Here is a 20793-nt window from a genome sequence, read left to right on the forward strand (position 1 = left end):
AGACTCTGGTTAGTTGCTGAGATCCGGGAAGGAGGGACTTTACAAAAAATATGGCATATATATGGTATATATTATTACTTACTTTACATCAAAACGCAAGACCAGGTGGTGGATTATGCACATTTCATAAAATGTGTAAAACATTTAGACTTCCAGACTCACTTTAACGGGGACAATGTGCAAAGAAACATACATGATTTCGCTTTTCTTGTTTCCATCTTCACTCAGGTGGTCGGTGTGTTAATTCATCGGACACAAGACCAACAACACGGAGAACATAAGCAAAGTGGGTTGTATAAATAAGTGCAAACAAACTCATTAAAAGAAAGCATTAAAATCAACCGCAGCAGTCAGATGTTTGTGCAGCCTCCGCATGTCAGAGGACTGCACCTCTCTCTCTCTCTCTCTCCCTCTCTCATCTCCCCTTGCTCTCTCCCTCTCCTCATCTCTCTGTCGGCGGCTCAGATTCAGCAGCAGTCTCCTCTACAGATAGCACCGCTTCAGCACTTGATCCGGCACTCATCCTCCACATCACACAGTCACCACCGCTGCGCAGAGAAAGAAAGAAGAGAAAGAAAGAAGGAAGAGAAAGAAAGAAAGAGAGAGCAAGAGCGTGGAGGTCCCGGTTCCTAAACGCGGCTCTAGAGCTATAGAAGAGGGACATCGCAGGACCTTTTTGCTCCCCTGCGCTGAGACAAGAACCAGCGGGAGCATGGAGGAGACGCTCACCTGCAACCGGAGCCCGTTCTCCCAAGTGTTCGGACGCCAGGGGCAGCTCATGCAGGCCAGTAAGTGACCGTCGACAAGTAAACTTTACTTGACATCACGTGAAATCAACTGCATCGAATCATTAACACAAGAATTCACCAGCTCAACTACTCTGGCAGCTGGAAGTTTCATTTTCTCTGACTATTTGCAGTGTTAATATGTGGCAACAGTTCAAATTGCAGTTTTTATTTTATACATAAATGTCCTTGTGTTGTTGAGGCTGTACCTTTTCTATATCAAAAGAAATGAATGGAATTTAGCTTCAAAAACAGCACTGAATGTGGGAGAGCGGTGAACTGGGTCTGCGGGTGCGATTGAAATTGAGTTTCTCTTACATCATAGAATATTTCAAGATATTATGCATTTCTATTCTTACTGTATTACTCTGAGGTACAGATTTTTACTATAGAAAAGATCTAGTTTAAAATCAGACTGCCTCGAAATAAACAAAAAAGATTATAAGAGGTTGGAGAACTTTGGAAAAGAACAATCTTTTCCTTTTCTCCGACAATTTGCAGCTTTGTAACGTTTTAAAACCAGCTGTAATGTGTGAATTTCTTTTGGCTGTAGTGACAATGTCAGTTCAGTCTCACCTGAAGGATAGTTGGTGACAACTGAGGTGAACGGCATCAGCCTAAAGCAGAGGCTTGAACCACGTTATGATGTGGTTCCCTCATCAAGAACAGTAGTCGTTTAGTTTAGTCAGTAGTTGTGTTTTTTATATCCACACAGGTTTGGTCCTTTCTTCTTCTTCAGCTACACCGCTGTGTTGTATAAAAGGTTGTCGATTAGTCCAATTTTGCACTCAAACTGTATTCATTGTGGTGCCCTTGATTTGTTGGAGTGCCATGAGCTGGAAACAAAAGCTTGTATTTTCCTTGTAAGACGGATGATTCCTGCGTCTATCAACAGAGGGGGCACTCCAACCAATTGCCCTTTTCGTACAAAGAAATATATTTGTGAAAGCATCATTTTTTTCATGCGGTGGTCAATGTTGACATCTTAGCTGTAGTTTTCTTCCTAGTTTTAGTGTCAGAATAGAAAATAGACTCACCCTTTACTTTGCTTATTTTATGACATTTTGTTGAGTATCCCTTGACAAATCAACAGTGCGACACACCCTCGGTTTTGTATTTCTTCGCAGATATTGACATATTTTCTATCCACATGTCGTACGAAATGACGCTGAAATCCAAATATGATAATTTCCTGTATAAAAATTAAAAAAAACCAGCAGTGCAGAAGTTACAAAACTTTATTATGCGTTTTCTCAAAATGAGTTTTTTTACACTCTCGCAACAGCTCCTACAAACTCCAAGTGGGATACTTTGAAGTATTATCAGAGGGATTTTTTAATATCTATTTCCTAGCCTGATTCGTTGAGCTTTGAACCACAAAATAAAAGCCAAATTTGAATGCAGTCAGATTTGCTCACTTAATTAAGCTTAATGAGCTTTTTAGAAATAAAACAGAAAATGAAATTTTTTATGACAGTAATCTACAACAAAAGCATTTAACAGTTTTTCCTATTCACCTGCAGTGTCTCGCCGTAATGCGCAGGCACCCAAAAAACATGTTTTATGAGCCACAATTGTGCACAAAACATCTACTTTAACAACCTGCCGATCCCAAAGGATAAAGGCTGTTGCAGCAAAAAAAAAAAAAAGATAATTTCATTTTACGTTTGTTGGTTCTCTCCATATGAATTTTGTGTGATGGATCGTAGGGCTGGTGATATTGCAGTAATGTTAGCCTCCCATGTGCCAGCCTCCACGCTCGGCTCGTCAAACTAATTGGCAAAATCAGAGGATGGTTTGAAGACGGTGGCGCACTAAAATGACAAGCGTGACCGGAGGAAGTTATTCCAAACTTCTGTGGATCGTTTTCAATTTTGTTTTTTGCCGCAAGAGACATTTTACAACCTTGGGCAATAACCGTTTTATGGTTATCGCCCTACAGTTTAGACCTCATAAACTATACCCGGTGCGCTGTGCGTCAGCCGGAATGAAAGCATGGATTTGTTTCCTGATTTTAATGGCACTACATATTTCAACATTCATTATTATGTGGATTGAAATTTTGAAGGACCCGACGAGAATATAGAACCATTCATTTAGGTTTGACTGACTCTTTTTGTTTGGATGTTTGGAGACTGTAGCAGGTACAGCAAGAAGCAAAGGGAGAGAAACATAGATTTTGTGAAGAAGAATATCTCCCGACATTGCTGTTGGTGAAGAGGTGCTGGGTGACCTTGAGTCTTTCTCTCTCTGGACTCAATCTCGAACTTAAACCAGTCAATATCAGCAGCAGCTTTTTACCAGCTAAAAAAGCATTGGAGAGTCTAATCCTTTCGTTTGTCTCCAGTCAAATAATTCAGTTAGTTAGTCAGTTACTACCACTATGTTACAATAAGGTAATACAGTTCATGTTAGTTATGACAGCGTCTTCACCTGCTCTTTTCCCTTATGTTTTTTGAAAAGAGAGCTTGTATCTGCTGCTCTTGAAACTGTGTGCTCTGTACCGTCTGCCTGATGGGAGAATTTCATTTTCACCGTTGAGAAAATGCAACGGATTCTCAATGATTTTCTGAGCTTGGATGAGGACAGAGCTTTCAAAACGGTCTTTCATGGACGTAGAAACGTTTAAAACCAGTTTTTTTTTGTCCACGAGTCACAAATCAGTGCTGTTTTCAATTAATTATACTAAATATACTATCTAGTACTATCTTTTTTTGGGGACTTTTCATTGTTCGCGACCCTCTGTTGGCTCACGACCCCCACTTTAGAAACCACTGGGTTAGATGAGTGTTGCCTTACATCCAGAACGCTGCTGCTCGAAGAGAACAACTAGAACCAGGAAGTACGATATTAGTCCAGTACTCAGGTCTCTGTACTGGCTTCCAGTCGCACCCATCCATCCGTGGGCCGGGTCGCGGAGGCAGCGGTCTCAGCAGAGATGCCCAGACTTCCTGATCCACGCACACCTCCTCCAGCTGTTCTGGTCCCGAGGCGACACCAAGCCAGCTCGGAGACATAGTCCCACGGAGGGAGGCATCCGGAACAGATGCCCTAGCCACTTCAGCTGGCTCCTTTCAACGTGAAGGAGCAGCGACTCTACTCTGAGCTCCTCCCGTGGTACTAGACCACAAATTAAGTTCTTTGTATTGAATTGAATTGAATTTAACAGTCCGATACAGCGACCGCATCACTGCTGACGCCGCACTGATCCGTCTGTCGATGTCACGCTCCATCCGCCCCTCACTCATGAACAAGACCCCGAGATACTTGAACTCCTCCACTTGAGGTAAGGACTCCCCATCGTAAGAGGGGAAGCCACCTTTTCCGGTGGAGAACCATGGCCTTAGATTTGGAGGTGTTGATTCTCATCCGGCCGCTACTCACTCGGCTGCAAACCGCCCCAGAGCTTGCTGATTTGATGAAGCCAACAGAATAACATTCCTGTCGCACAGAGAATATAATTCAAAACCGCTCTGCCTATGTACAAGCCTCTTGATCTAGCACCAAAGTGCATCTCTGACATGTTACAGCCATAGAGCCAACTTTTTTTTTTTTGTTCTGTTCTGTTGGGGGGATTGGGATGCAGGGGAGTTTGTGCTGCCGACACGGGGTTTGCTTCAGGACAGGCGACCAGCGCAAAATCTGCCAAATGTGGTTTGCTGCTGTGGCCCCGATGAAAAAGAGAGCAGCTTTTATTCTCTGCTGTAAGTTTACACATGGACCTCTCTAACTTGGATGGATTTCTGAACACTTAGCCATTTCGCGAGGCCCTTCTTTACAATGTGAACCCCAAGCACTTGCAAACGAAAGCAGTGCCAAGCATTGATCTAACGGGAGAGTGTGCAGCGCTGCAGATAACACCAGCCCAAAGTCACCCATTGAGAACAAATGTCTTACAGTCGAGGAATACGCAAAATTCCAAAGACATTTTTGGATTTGTCAAACTGCTTAAATAGGAGTGTGGGTGCAGGGCGGGGGAATATGTCTTACAGGTGTATTTGTATTCATTTTTTAACAGACTTCTCTCTTGTTCTACTTCATAAGATTCAGTTTTGGTCTGGGTATAGCTTGGTTGTGCTTTCGCTTTATTCACTCAAAAAAAAAAAAAAAACTTGAAAATGATCCTTGCTCTGGGAAAGCATTGGGCTTTGGGTAAAGGGAATCATGGTAACTCCCTAGTGTGGCTACTTTTCTCAGACAAAACATCTTCCCATTGCATCTGCTCTGTAAAATAAATCGTAAGTTATAAAACTAGACGATCGTCAGTATTTGAGTTCCAAATTTGCAAGACAAACCTTTAAACACAGGCGTCTCCACTGAATATTGCATCCTACAGCAACTTGTTAACGTGCTGTGAGCATCATTTACCAGGAACTCAGTATCCACCACAGAATCTTTAGGAAATAGGATTTTTCAAATGGGTCTAAGATAATCTTCATGGAAATTAATACGGACAGGAAGTACTGGCGCCCACAACTTCCGGTCAGAGGAACGAGTGCAGCCACATCGTACAACGGCCATTACTGAATGTACAGACTTTTTGAGGGTTTAAACATCGTAAGCTGTAAAAGTGGCGCCTCAGCTATACGCTAAGTACATAAAAAAGTATGTGTGAAAGGAAATGTATGAACAGTGGCGAGAAGTATACACCGTTTGGAAATTTTCACATTTCTGCCAAAATTGGTCACTAAATGTGGTCTGATCTTCATCAAAATCACAGGAATGATTAAACAGAGTCTGCTTAAACTAATGCCACCCAAACATTTACATTTGATCATATTTTTATTGGCCATGACATGTAAACATTCACATATAAGTCTGAATCTCCCTGAACTGCAGGAGTTTAAAAAAAAAAAAAAGGAATGTCCAAGATTCACCCGGATCGTTGTGAGCGTCTTATCTGCAACTATTTAATACAGTGGTTCACTTAGTACACATTTACATGTTCTGGCCAATAAGACTATGACAAAGTATAAATGTTTGGGTGGTATTGGTTTAAGCAGACACTGTTTAATCATTCCTGTGATTTTGAAGAAGATCAGACCACATTTAGTGACCAATTTAGGCAGAAATGTGAGAAATTCCAAACGGTGTACTTATTCAAATGTACTGTCACAAATTAGCATATAGCATTTAGCAATTATTTTATATATAATTTCAAGTAAGACAATATACAGTGAATAAGTTTTCACTGTAGTATTCGCAGGATCTTCAGATAAAAATGGAGGCTGCACTGAATTTGGGAATGGCCGGGCTGAGGTTTCTGCTTTTTGTGGCCACTGAAAACATTTTTTAATGTGTTAATGATGGTCAAATCCTCATTTATCAAACAAATATCCTGGCATGTCATACTTTTATACAGGAACTGCCAAGTGTCCACATTCGTAGCAGCCGGTGCAGAAAGCCAAGAATGCTTTGTGATTTCTACTTTATAGAACTTAATACTGGTTTAGTCCTGATTCATCTCCTGATAATGCAAACGTTATAGCCTATAAAACACCGCACTTTGAAAGCAAATACAGATGGAGTACTCTACGGAAAAGAAGAATAACCATCTCAAGAATACCGTGGAAATTGTGTTGCTGTGTTGTATAGAGTTTGGATTCAGATTTCACGGCAAAGCTCTCGTTTCACTCCTGCATCTGTCTCTGTCAGGAATTTGCTCAAGTGACCCGCAGTGTGCACTGTAGGCAAGTTTATGTGGACCTACGGAAATCACTGCCAAAATCCCATCCATTATTTAAACCCATTTTTCTTTTACAGGAACACATGCGTACATAGCGGCGTGATATAATGGTAAATTGTAATACGCAGTGCCAAGCGGCTTGGTGGGAAGTGCACTTTCTTTATTTCTTGTGTCGCTCTTCTCCTGCACCAGCTGCTGCAACCGCCGCTTTGGCAGTGGCACAAGAATGTTTCAAAGAACAATACCATACAACAAAACAAACATTTACTTAGCTGTGTCAAAATGAAAACGCTACAAACCAGGTGCAAAACCAGGTTAATTCAAGTAAAGTCACAACAAAATCTGAAAATTGGAAGTAGAGTCTTTAGTTATGCCTTTTTCATCAGCTGATGCCATGCAAGATCACAAATTGTGCAACATTTTCTCCCTCACAATACAAAGCAGATGAATGAGCAGGTCTGTAGTCCGTATTGTCAGTAAAGTAAATAATCCAGTTCCCATCTGAATGTGGGCAGGTTGAGAGGTGTGTTCATACGTACTTTGATGTTTCAGGTTTGACTGTTTGAGGTTTGGCTCAAAAGACGGCACCGGGGAAAGTTCTTTTATCTGTGATCCCCCACTGCAAAATCGGTAGTTGAAAGCCTTCTCACATTGGGCTGAAATGAAACATTTGCAGCAACTTTCAATTTTTGGCTAGTGTTGTGTTGTTTAAGATCTCGCATCACACAGAAAAAAAAAATATCCACAAATTATCAATGATAGGCTGTGCCCGAGAAACAATATGCTGCCGGACTATTCCCATGACTTAATGTCTCTTGACTTTCTAAATTTGCTGGTCATTTTAGTTGTTGTTGTTGTTGTCCAAGCCGTGAGTAAACTTGAATATGTTTTTAGCCTCTATGCGGTGTGTGGATTTCAATGGCACTTTCCCACTGGCGCATGTAGCCAGGAAAATATTTATATTTTAATGAAATAAATACATAAAATAATTTTATAATTTTAATCTAAGGACATGATGTACAAGTATAATAGAAAAAGGGGAACCGAAAAATGACGATAAACTAAACAGCAACAACAATTTTGCTTTTCATAAACATTAACTTTTTTGTTGCTATTGCTTTAGGATTGTTGTACTAAGACAGGCTGTATAATTCAAACCCTTTGCCGTAGTTTACAAACTAGGAAACACTCCTCCTCACTTGCCACAATGACAACACAGTACACTCGAGGGGGAAACCGTCCTTGTCTTATTTGGTCAACCTGCCCTCCATGGCATATGGTCCACCTAGAAAAGCTATGGAAACGTAGGTTTTCTTTCTTTCTTTTATTTAAGCAGGATAGTCCCACTGAGATTAAGAATCTCTTTTTCAGGGGAGTCCTGGCCCCAGAGGGGAATCTATTGTACATGTTTTTAGTGGTAGGGGAAGCCGGAGTACCCGGAGGAAACCTACGCGGACACGGGGAGAACATGCAAACTCCATACAGAAAGGCCCTGTCCAGGTGGGAATCGAACCCGGGCTAACCGCTGCGCCACCGTGCCGCCCACAGTGTATTTTTTGGTCTGAATTGCTACAGCAACCTTTCTGTAACTGTTTACCATTTTCTTACTGCAAACTCTCCTGTAAATAATCACTCAGCCTCCACAGTGGCGCACTCCTGGGCCAAATGCGACGTCACCATTTTTTGATCGATTTAAGTACGGTTTAATATAAAACACTATTTCTTGATTTACTGGAATGCCAACTTGCTCACCATGGGAGCATCTGTTCCTAGTATTTAGCGGACACAATGTAGACGATTGTCACTTGATTTTTTCCACGTGAAGTGAGGAAAATCCTCATTTGACGGATGGTCATCCAGTCTCATCCTACTGCCCAGATTAACAGCTACATTTCCTTCAATCGCCCCAGTGCAGCTTTGGCTTTGAGAGAACTTGCCAGAAGACAAAGACAAAGTACCATCTCAAAAGGCATTAATGCTCTTGTGTTTTGCATTTCGCTGATGCACTTCAACAAAAACACCCTGTTATCTCCACAGTATAGTTATGACAGTGAGAAATACCTTGATTTTCTTTCCCCTTTCCTTTCATCAGAGGAGTGTTTTAGCCTGGGGTAGGAGCAGCAGCGTCGCCTATGTCTTCATCAAAATTGCGCCCTTTGGCTGAACCCCTCCATAGACGAGCTTCCTGTCACTTCTTGAGCCGCTATAGAGATGCTTATATCAGGTTTTTCTGAATATGCAAGTATTGTGCACCAGGCTTGGGAGACGACCAGGTAGCTACTGCTGTATGCATGAGTTTAATGAATTGTCCCTGAATAGTACCAGTCTGACCTTTACTGAGACTGTGGAGACTGTAAAGACGTATCTTGCATTGGTTGTGTACTGGAGATTAGAGAAGATGCATCTCCATAATGGTAATGGTCGAGAGAGTGAATTTTTAATAAGAATAAGCTGCAAAAAGTGCAAGTGGATGCATAAAAGAGTAGTACTTTTGCCTATGCTGCTTCTGTTTCAGTGTTGGATGTTGCTGAAGTGTGAAATTGATAGATAAGTGGCGCATTTCTATTAGTCAATTAAGTGGAAATAAGAGTCTGTTACTATGGCGGTCACTTTGAGGGATGCAAAGATTTATCGTCAATGATAATATCAATAGTAATAATTTGTCGGCACATATTTCTCTATCAATGAATCGCTTTCACAATATTTTGAGTCAGTGTTTTTAGAAATGGCATTTAAAGGGAAGATTAGAACGAGTCCGAACGTCTCATTGAAAATAAAGCAGCTAACTGACTATGTGAAGCCAAACTTGTGCATCCCAACAGCACCACCACGATTATGCACGAGCACCCGGGAACTGCCATGTCTTCCCAAACAATACGAGGTAACATGTTGGGGCTTTCACACATGTTGGAGCTGTGTGGGCCGACAGGAGATCGCACTAGTTTCAATTGTATTTACCGAGGAGAAAGTGCACTTAAATGGGCACATGGAGACAAAGGCTTTATTGCGCACCAGGCAGGAGATGGGAGCACGAGAGACATACCATGATAGAATAAAGTTGATCCAATTTGCCTCATCATAGTAGTAGTTCAAGCCAGTCCCAGTGTGAAAATCCCCTAAGACTAAATCGCGCATTATATATATATAGTTTTTATGCACAAATTATTATGCTCAAATGAATGCTCCTGGTTGTATTTAATATGGTCATTGTGAAATTAGTATTCAAATACAACTATCTAATCTTTCTAAAATTCCAATGTGATATATTTCATTGAGTCATTCAGTCCTAGCAGCTTAATTAGATAGATATCAGATATTTACTTGTAAGCAGAGAATGTGTTACAACACGGTTGGTTTGTGCTCTTATTTATGTTCATGAGAAATATTGCTAATGTGGGAGATGCACTTGAAACCGAAGTCATGGTTATAAGGCAATATAAATAGCAAAATAAAAATCGCTTTATTAGTCGACTAATTGAAAAAATAATTGCTGACTAATCGATTATTGAAGTAATTGTTAGTTGCAGCCCTAGTCACTTAGCTGTCTGACAGAGCTTTCAGTAAAATGAAAAAGCAAAAGCTGAAATGTGCCTATAAATGGATGCAAAGTGCAGAATCGCGATGTGTTGGAGGTAATAAAGGTATGAAAAGCTAGAAATGAGTACTCGGGATGCACCAATCCCGATACCAGTATAACAATCGGATTTTTGAATCAGCGGTAAATTATCAAAAACACATTGGCAGTAGGTGAGTTTTGTGATTCATAATTCTGTTTGAATATTAACGCAAAAACGCTTATAACGCCACTGACTGCCCTTCGCTGATCAATCAATCAAGTTGATGCGGAGTCTTTCCACTCTCTGGTACAGCGGCGAGGCTGGCGGCTGGCAGAACTGTTAGCCACGGTGTGGCTAGCAGCTATCAGTTCTGGCGATTCTTAAACCGCTTTATGCCCAGGGGCTTAATTCATCTGTCAAACTAACACAGCGACTAAAAAGTACTCCAAAATACAAAATAAAGAGATACAGCATGTCCATATTGAGCGAAATTGAGCTGCAGCAAAACGATCAAAATGCTGTAGCTACCAGCGAAGTTGCTATAAACACACAGGAAAATCCACATGGAGCTTTAGTAAAGGCGAAAGAGACCATTTATCTGCAGTAATAAGTAACCATCTGAAGACTATTTTTAAATAAAAATAGATGAATGAATAAAGCATAAGCACAAGCATTGAGGAGCTTTTGGACATGGCTGTTCTGTCTATGATGGACAGTGCAATAAAAAGGGAAAATGATATTGATTGAAAAATTAAAAACATTAAATGGCATCTGTTCAATTCTGATATAACTTCTCTTAAAAGTGTAGTCTACGTTAATCACATTTCCCTACGGGGACAATAAAGTAAACAAACAAACAAACAAACAAAACAAACAATCAAGGAAATGCCCTGTATTCGTATCGGTATTCGGTATCGGCAAGTACTTGAATCAAAGTACCCGTATTCGTATCGGTTTTAGAAAAAGTGGTATCGGTGCATCCCTATATGCTCACGTAGCATAAAGGCTCTCATGGCTTGACCTTTCATGGCTTGAAAACGGGAGGAAAGTATTATTGCCTACTACTATATTCTGGAACCATTGTCGAACTATTATTCTGCATGAAAATCCCTGCTGTGCATTTGATCTGTCGCCTCTTACTTCCCCAAATACACAAATTTGTTTATTGTGGGAAAACGTCTGTGCCTTATATAACCCGTAAAAGAGAAACTCTGGTGAAAGTTTTCCTCTCTGTCGCTGTTGGAGGGGGGACCGCTCTTCAGATACAGCCTCTCAAACTTTACTTTTGCCTCTTTCTTATTCATAAGACGTGAACTTTTCCTTAAACTATTTGAGTGCTGCTCGGGAACACGCTCGACAGGCTTCCTTTTGATAAACAGACTGCCGAGGGATTTTGACGCACATCACAACACTGAAAGGGAGAGGGGAAGAAAAATCACTTCAACACCGACGTGGAGGAGCAGCGGGGTTTTCGCACCTGTCACTGCCATGTGAGTTTGCCGTTGCTTATACAGAGCCTGGAAGGACTTTTGAGGGGCCCATCTACGCTGAATTGACTTTGTGGAGCTTTTAGCCATTTTATGACATTGCTTAGTCATGAAAAACACGCACCATGTTTGTGTAATCCTGTGTATTCTCATAGCTAACACTGAGCAGAATAAGCTGTCTTTCCCGTGTGCTTGAGAAAAAGTAGAGAGGGCACAGGCTATTTACAGCGCACCCGTCTCTGTCTCTGGTCTGGGCTGCGCACAGGGCTGGAGAGGGAGGGGGAGCACATCGCAGTGATGATTGGACCAAGCGATGAAAAGATCAGATGCAGGGAAAGCAACCACGAGAGGAGAGAGCGCTGATTTGGCCGTGCAACATTAGCGCGACTCCTGAGCACTGTTTAGAAGGCCGTTAAGGCTGGAGCTTATCGGTCCGGGTGGACTGGCAGACGCTGGCTCCGGGGCCGTTATAATACCAGGCTTCGGTACCCATCCCTACTGTGGAGGCTCTGCAGACACTGACAATTCCTAATGATCACAGTGTAACTTTTTGATGTCTTAACTTTGTTTGGAATGGATGCATAACTTTGGCAGAATCGAGCAACATGACTCACTGCGCTTTGTTTCTTTTGCATAACCAGCCATGTGCGCTATGCTATGCTTTGATTTTTTTTCTTTTTAAACCCACACTATGTGCTACTGGTGCTTGATATCAGCAGCTACACTACTTAGCTGTAGAAGGAAAAAGCCTAATAATAAATAATATTGTGCCTTAAAGCAGTACTAAGTAACTCTTCCCCCTAGAGGCCATAAGCACAACTGCAGGTGTCGTAGCAAGTTACGATTTTTTAACTTATTAATTGTCTTGGGGAGTAAATACTACGCTGACAGGAAAGGCTAAGGGGGAGAGGGTTACTGTGCATCCAATTATACAATGGAAATATTTTTTTTCACTCAAACTTGGCTGTAAATACTGTTTAAAGTGACGTTAGCCCACAGTTAGCTTTGTCCGTTAGCATGTTAGCTTCTTCTTCATGATTACATGTGTGTATTGCTTTCTCCGCACCGGTGGCAGTCAAGTTGCAAACATGGTTTTCTGTCCAGAGACACCAGGGGGAGATGAAAGACCCTCCAATCATCCCATAAACACTTGTATTACCCCCACAGGGACTACGAAAAAGATTTATTAAGGAAAACAAGTTACTTGGTACTGCTTTAAGCAACCTCCCTTTCTCTTGGTACAGCTGCCTTTTTGCCTTTTTCTGCTAACTGCATTTGTGGCTTCTGTGTTCCACTGTTTTATTGGATGCTTTGGTACGTCTTCGCCGGGTTTCTGTGGGGTTCGGAGTCCATAATGGTCCTGAAGAAAGCAGCTTTTTAAAAGTAAACAAACGGCTAGCTTATGAGCTAAAGACATTTGAGACCAACATATTTCTTCTTCTGAGACACTGAAGAGGCACCAAGAGCCCCCCACACCTGCAGCACAGTGGAGGCGTCACAAGAGGAGCTACAGGAAACAAAGAAAGGACAAATGAGGAGAAGATGGTGAAAGAGTGTTGTGGAGCGGAGGGAGCTGTGCAGGAGACAGAGGAAGGAGGAGCTGACCAGTGCAGGACACCACGCTCTGAAACAGGGACAAACCTGATAGCCTGGTGAATAAATTACCAAGGCTTTACCTGGAAGCTTTAAAACACGCTAATAAACTCATCTCTACGAAGAATTTGAACGTCTGGAATGCATTAGGAAAGTTTAGCTTAAAGGTTTGGACCACAGCCTGTGATGCATTTCTAATATCTACGTTTGGCTAAACCACTTGTCGCCAGCGATGGGTGACAGCTACTGATAACCACCAAAAAATAGGAAAAAAGGAAAAAATCCCCTAATAATTACCTCCTCGCAGATATTGCAAGCCAGCACCCCTGAGGATTAGCCCTCCTTCAAGCTTCGATGTGTAACCATATGTAAGGTTGGAGCTAAAAATAGCATTAAAAAAAAAACATTCGCTTTTCCCTTCTCTGGAAATGTGCAGCAGCGGCTTCAAAGAGCATAGATAAGTGAGAGGGGAATAAACGGTCTTTTGCCAAAACACATGCACCAAAAATGTCACTTTTAGCGGCAGAATCGTGCATTTTTGAGGGGGCAGCCGCGGGTGCGAACCAGAGGGCAGCCGCGGGTGCGAAAATGCCTGACTTCCACTTGCCTTTCAACAAACTTTGCTTCTCACTTACTCATCATTAGCATCTAAAATATCAGCCATGAAAAATTGATAAGCATCTTCAAGGCTAAATGTTGGCGCTGTGCGTCCTAAAATAAACTGTCTATTTCAGTATCAGACTCTGAATGCAAAGTATATTATTGGGGTTATACAGTTTTGATGAAGAGAAAAGTCCATAATGAGAAGTGATGGTATAAGCCGGCAGTGACTTAAACAGTGTGATGTTTACTGAATAGACAAACATTGGCAGAGCACTAGCCATAAGCGTTTGCAAAAGCTTGTAGAAAAGGTTATTGTAAAATTGTTATCTGGACTGGGTTGTTCAGAGTTGGGATGTTTCGAAAAAACTCTGCACTGTTGCTGCTAAGCACTAAGATGTGAATGAAAATACTTTCCTGATTCTTTGCTTGTGCTTTGGTGACGAGTGGAATCGTTTTAGTATCCTTCTCTGACACTTAAGGCAAATCTTGCTTTCCTCCTCCTGGATATTACACTGCGTTCCAAATTATTATGCAAATTGGATTTTTGTGTCAAAAAGGTAAAAAAAAAACAATAATAATGAAACTCATGGATGGTATCGTGTCTTGGGGCTCTATGAATCACTGACATTAATCTCAGAGACCTGGGATGATTAGTTGTCGGGTTAAGCCCAGTTAAGGGAAAAACTACTGAAAAAGGGTGTTCCACTTTATTATGCAGATCATCATTTTTAAGCAATATGGGAAAGAAAAAGGGACTTTCTGCTGATGAAAAGCGTGAAATAGTTGAATGCCTTGGTCTAGGTATGAAAACCTTTGATATTTCATGAAAGATTAAGCATAATCATCATACTGATAAGAGATTTGTGGATGATACAGAGCACACTCCGGTTTGTGCAGATAATGGCACAATATGGACGGTTTCTGCCAGACAAACACATCAGATTAAGAGAACAGATGCCACAAAGCAGCATACAGGTATTTGAAGCTGCTGGAGCCTCTGGAGTCCCCCAAACATCAAAGTGTAGGACCCTCCAGAGGCTGCAGTTGTGCATAAACCTTCTATCCGGGCCTCCCCTAAACGGTTAATTGAATGCTGATGAACAGAAATGGCTGCAGTGGCTCAGAAATACATGAGGACTCATTTTCAAACAGTCTTTTTCACTGATGAGGCCGTGTAACCCTGGATGGTCAACTCAATGGAGTAGTGAATGTTTGGTGAATGACCACAATGTCCCAACAAGGCTGTGACGTCAGTAAGGAGGTGGCGGAGTCATGTTTTGGGCCAGAATCATGGGGAGAGAACTGGTCGGCCCCATTAGGCCCTTTTAGGCTCCCTGAAGGTGTGAAAGTGACCTTTGAAAAATATGTGGAGTTTCTGACTGACCACTGTCTTCTATGCTACAAAAAGAAGAGCTGTGCTTTCCCGAACAAAATCCTCTTCATGCTTGACAACGCACCATGTCCTGCTGTAAAGAAAACCTCTGCATCACTGGCTGCTATGGGCATAAAAGGAGAGAAACTCATGATGTGGACCCCCTCCTCCCTGACCTCAACCCTGTTGAGAACCTTTGGAGCCTCAACAAAAAACACTTCTATGAGGGTGGGAGGCAGTTTTCATCCAAAAAGCAGCTCTGGGAGGCTATTCTGACATCCTGCAAACAAATCCAAGCAGAAACTGTCCAAAAACTTACAATTTTAATGGATTTAAGAATTTTGAAGCTGCTTTCACACAAGGGCTCCTATGTTAAAATATAACTTGACCTGTTAATATTTTTTTGATTGAAATAGCTTTTGATTTCAGTAAATATGACCTCCTAATGCTACAAATACAACAAATGACCATTTTCAGTTAACTACAAGCTTTAAAATGTATTGAAACGATGAGTTGCATAATAACTTGGAACAGTGGATTTTGAGGTTTTTACTATATTTATTTTTGAAAAAAATACTGTTATCACTAGGAAATTTTTTCCACCACATTTAAATGATCCTCTACCAGTTAAAGACTTGAAAATTATGCTGACTCTCATTTGAGTTGACAATTTAGAAAATCTTAGAAAAATGTCATTTGCATAATAATTTGGAACGCAGTGTATAACAATAGCCTACATTATTGTGTGGTTTTAGTGTGTAGTAGCCTATACCTGTCTGTCCAGTGATCATTCATGGTAAAATCCCCTTTAAAACATTTACGTTTAATCCAGTGCGTTCTTGTTTTCATAAGTTTATTGAAGCGTATAATTACTCTGATCGGAATGCCTGGGCTCAGGAAAGGCATTTCAAACCACAGCTGCTGTGTTGCCATCAAGCTTTTCCACTTCTTTCCAGGCAATTACTGTTTCACAGTATCTTTATGTTGTAGTAGATGTAGTCGAATGTTGTTCTCCCAGACTCCTTCCTCCTCACGCCGCGTTCACCTGCTGTAAACAGATGACATGCGCTGTGATCACACCGCGCAGACGGCCCTGCCGTGACACCATGTCATCACCCACATCTGCGCCCATTTCATATTGACGTGCGATCCGCGTCAGGTGTGAATGCACCTTTATGGTTCCTCTAGTACGCCAATTCAAGTCCACCCTTGAGGCTCATCGCTGGATTGTCTCAACATGGCCATGGTCATGCCAATGTGTTGCTATGCTTAGAGTTGTGAAACGAAGTAGGGCTTTGGTTGATGTAACTCTTTAATACTTAATAAACAGAGGCGTACAAGTTGGAAAAAGTCTCCTGCGAGATGAAATGTCCTCAACACAGTCCACATAATCACTTTTTGAGAACCTTTGCTACAATTAGGGATGGGTACCGAAACCCGGTATCATAACAGCCCTGGGGCCACTGCGTTGCCACGCGTGCTCAGATAAGCACACTAGACAGGCATGGATACATTCACTGCATCGGATCTGTTCATCCCCACGACCCCGCGCGGGGTCAGCCCAGTTTAATATTCCAGTTTAATATTCCAGTTTAATATTCAAAACGTGCTTATTCTACTCAGAACCCCCCCAGAGCTGCTGACGACTTTGTACTGAACAGACAGACGAGCCAGGCACACTTTTCTTCATTCACAAATACCCGGAATAAAGAGTTTTGGGAAGAGTCTTTTATTCCACAAACAGCACACATGCCGGCATGAACGCGCTCACATGTGCACGTCAGCGCGAGCTGGTGTGGACACAGCTGAGTGTGATGATGAGGAGAAAACAGGCTGTGGCTCTATCGTTATCATTTGGGCTCAGTCCAACAGCTACAGCCAAATCTAACAGTCTGTGATTAACAAAACACTAATGAGACTTAATCCGTCATTTACTAGATAATTAAATATATATATATATATATTGATTTTATATTTAGGTCTATATTTGTATTTTACCTCCCATATCTGCGGTGAGAATGAGGCTGGTTCGGGCAGATAGCCAACAGGGCACAATTAGCAATAAAAAATAAGAAGCAGAAATAAGTCTCTATCGTTCGTTCAGCTTGTTCTACCTCCTTGGCCAGCCCCCCTTGTGCAGGAGCACGTGGAGGCGGGTTTGAGACGCAGCTGAAATGCGTGAGCCAATTACGCACAGGTGTCTGTCGGACCTTGTTCTGTGGTTGGTGGTCGCCGCTCCCTTCTGTTCCGCCGCTGTTGGTGTGAGTGCAGTGTTAAATGAGTATTGCTTTTGAAATGATTGGTTAAGAGGCAAGGTTAGCAGGCTGTGATTGGTGAAGGGACATACTTTTCCTGGTTAAATTTACTTCATACAAACTCTTCCTTTTTCCCATGTTTGGGTTTTTATACTTATTCCCCTTCGCTCCAATAGAAGTTCTGGACTCTCGGATGGTCCTTTGAAGTGACTCTTATATGTTGTGAAATAGAATGGTTGCTTGAGTGAATTTGACACAGCAGTTTCTCGGCTGCTTCTCTTGTGCTGACATTGAAAGACTTTGCTTTTCGCCTGTGCCATGGAAAGAACTGCATAAGGCAAAAGTTACATCATGTTGCTTCAAAGACGAGAGCCAATGCATGCTATTGTAAAGTTAATGTTTTACAAATAGCGCAAAAAGGAAGACACAGCTACACATCTTTTGGCATCAGTTTGTTCATGACTCTTTTGTATAAGGATTAATTATGGTGGCATTTGCAGATTTAAATGCCCATGAAGCAATTTCTCAACGGTTTTGTGGGCTCCTTTGAACAAGCCACTAAATCATACTATAATTGGCAAAAACAGGACTAAATGTTACAATTTAGAGTCAAGGCACACTAAACCATGACAGTCTGTTACCATTGCTTCTCGTTCTACCCTGTATTGCCTTGCCATTTCAGTCTTCTAAGCCTCTCCATCTTCATCATAGTCCATAGGCCCTGAATGAGATATTAACCCGATCAAATCTATCATTCGCTGCTTTCTTTACATCACTGGCCTGCCGGGGTCCAAGTGCCAAAGTTTGTTTCAGTAAACAATTCGTCAAACCACATTCGTGCGTCCTTCGAAGTCTTTCCGATTTGAATTGCCATCCGATAATGTTGTCACAATGAAAAAAGCAATTTAGATACTTGCAGTATAAATGAAACTTTGGCTGCGTGATTTTGGGAAACACCCTGATAGGAATCTTTGTGATTTATATTTGACTTTAATTTAGTTACGAAGCATTATGCATAAAAAACGATTTTGTTTTCAGAGCACATATACATTTCTGTGGCTGCAATTTGCTCTAGTTGAAATCCGACTGTTTAGAATTGCAGTTCAATTGTCTACGCAAAAACATGGCAGTGTTTCTGTACAGTGAACGCTTTAGCATGTCCTTAACTTATAATCATAGCTGTATAGATTAATTTATACAATACATTATTCATTTTCAAGAGTCTGACATCGAAAACACAGAGCATGCCAATACCTTTGCAAATGACAATCAAGTTAAGATGCTTGTTTTACTTTTGATTAGTATCTCTGGGTATTATTTCTTATAGACAATCCTAGTATCCAAACAATTAGAAGTATTTATAAGTTTAACCGCGCTCCCCGCCGTCTCAGATCCCCTCAGAACTTCAGAAAGTCGTCTAATCCCGGCTTTGCACGGAGTTAAACGTGATGTGAAATTTTCGGACCACTGCAGGTACACGTCTCTCCTCTTTGAAGTGATTCATTGCACTAGTCGGTTCCTGCGCGCTAACACCCTTCTCCACTCCTCTCCTCCTCCTTCCCTCCGGTGGGCCCTCCTCGAGTCGGAGATTAGCTTCATGCTTGCCGCGTTGCTAATCATGTAGAAGCGTCACGTTGCACAAGGTGTAGCCGGTTAGATGCTGCGTGCGTTTGTATCTTTGCAGTTCATTGAGGTGTATGTTTACTGTATGATTGGCTGAAAGAGATGGGGCTTTGGACTCTCGGTCCCTCAGGGAACAGTGGGTGAAAATGAAAACGTCAAAAGTGTGAAAGCAAAGGCAGTGACGCTGTTGAAAGAAACTCGATTGGTGCGTTCTGCAGCAGCAAAGAAAGAACAGGTTTGCGGCCAGTTGAAGTAATGAAATAATCTGCCAAATAACTTCTATGAACTTTTAATAAGATTGTCTTATCCTCAGCTGTTAAAGCTCTGTGACTGAATCAGGAGGTTCTTGGCTTTCAAATGATGAATGGTTTGCTGTGCTTGTTTGTTGCATCTGTACCTTACATGATTTACATGACAACATAGACAAACAGAGATTTTGTTGTGTAACTTCTTCCTGAATAACAAAGTCCAATTCATACCGACCATCCCGCCTTTTTTCTGTCTGATCCCGTCAGAGCTCAGAAGCTCAGCAGGAAGGGCCTGGTCGGTACTTGGATGGGAGACCGTTTGGGAACACCAGGAAGCCTAGCGAATGTAGTTAGTGAGTGGTGGTGGTCTGAGGGGCTGATGGCACAGACTGGTGGCCTCGTTCCGTCAGTCTACCCCAGGCAGCTGTGGCTACAACAGTAGCTTACCACCACCGAGTATGAAGTGAATGAATAATGCCAGGGTAGTGTTTTGAGAAACTTGGTAATACAGGCTTGTAGGGCTGGGCAATTAATCAAATTTTAATCTAATCGAGATTTGAAAGGGGCTAGATGCAAGTTGGCCATTTTATACTCAATACTGCCACCTCAGGCCATACGTGTAACTGCACCTTCTATATTAAGCTCGTGCATGACGGCACTTCAGACCCAAAGTAAGTATTTTAGAGGCAGTTTTGGTGAATAGGTCTGGGCCCATTCTACACATTGGGACATGGAACATGTGGGGGGATGAAAATACTTAGTTTTAACATTTTTAAATTCCGTATAGTCCCTTTAATACAGGTCGTTCACGATAATCGCCTCGTGCGTTTTAATCAAGGAGAATTGGCCTGTCCAGTCGTATTCTGGAAAAAAATATGGACGGCGCAATGCTGCAGCTCCTGTCAGGTCAATCCCAGGGATGCTTGGCCCAAACAAACAAGGAAGCAACATGCAGCATGCAGCCAGAGGACCCAGTGATTTTACATGTAAAACCAGCTACAAAGTTGCGCTAACTCGTCTATGGGCAAAACAAAAACACGCGTGGAGCTGCCAGAGGACCAGGACGCACATGGGGATGAGGAGTTTAAACCTTCAAAGAGAAAAACTATCGAACGCTATTTGGACCATGTGGATTTGTTTTGAGGCTGCAGCGGTGGATTAGCTGGACTTCTAGCAGTGAATTGTAAGTTTGATCGTCTTTTTTACTAATAAATGCGTGGTTTACTCGCATTTCTTTACGTACGTATTAAGTTGTTCGTGCTTCACTCTGTGACGTCGTGGCCTTTTGAGGCTCCACGGTCAAACATGCGCTCGTTGTCTGTTTCTGATTATTATTATCTGACCTACACATCATTAATACAAATGCTATTAATCCTGTGTTGGGCAGGAAGGAGAAGGGAACAACACATACACTTGTTATGAATGAGGTCTATGAGGTCTCGCTCTCCACTTCTGGACCCCATGTTAGTCACAATTCATGGGATATATTCTGAATTTTAAGAAAAAAAAGCTTCTCATAGTTGCACAAAATTGAGGTTTTATCATGCTGAATAAGCTCAGTGAAATGTGAAATGTAAGCCTTTT

At 41.8% G+C, this 20793-nt stretch overlaps 1 protein-coding gene across 4 annotated transcripts in view; it reads left to right on the forward strand.

The window, feature by feature from the left end:
• Nucleotides 1-463: 463 nt before the first annotated feature.
• kazna (kazrin, periplakin interacting protein a) overlaps nucleotides 464-20793 on the forward strand; it is a 310954-nt gene continuing 290624 nt past the window's right edge. For all 4 annotated transcript variants that reach the window (XM_079558002.1, XM_079558003.1, XM_079558004.1 and 1 more), the window contains exon 1: nucleotides 464-788. In XM_079558002.1, coding sequence (XP_079414128.1) covers nucleotides 713-788 — 76 coding nt within the window. In that variant the 5' untranslated portion in view covers nucleotides 464-712. The remainder of the gene's footprint in view (nucleotides 789-20793) is intronic.

This window comes from Gobius niger (assembly GCF_951799975.1).
Source record: "Gobius niger genome assembly, chromosome: 6".
Taxonomy (NCBI): domain Eukaryota; kingdom Metazoa; phylum Chordata; class Actinopteri; order Gobiiformes; family Gobiidae; genus Gobius; species Gobius niger.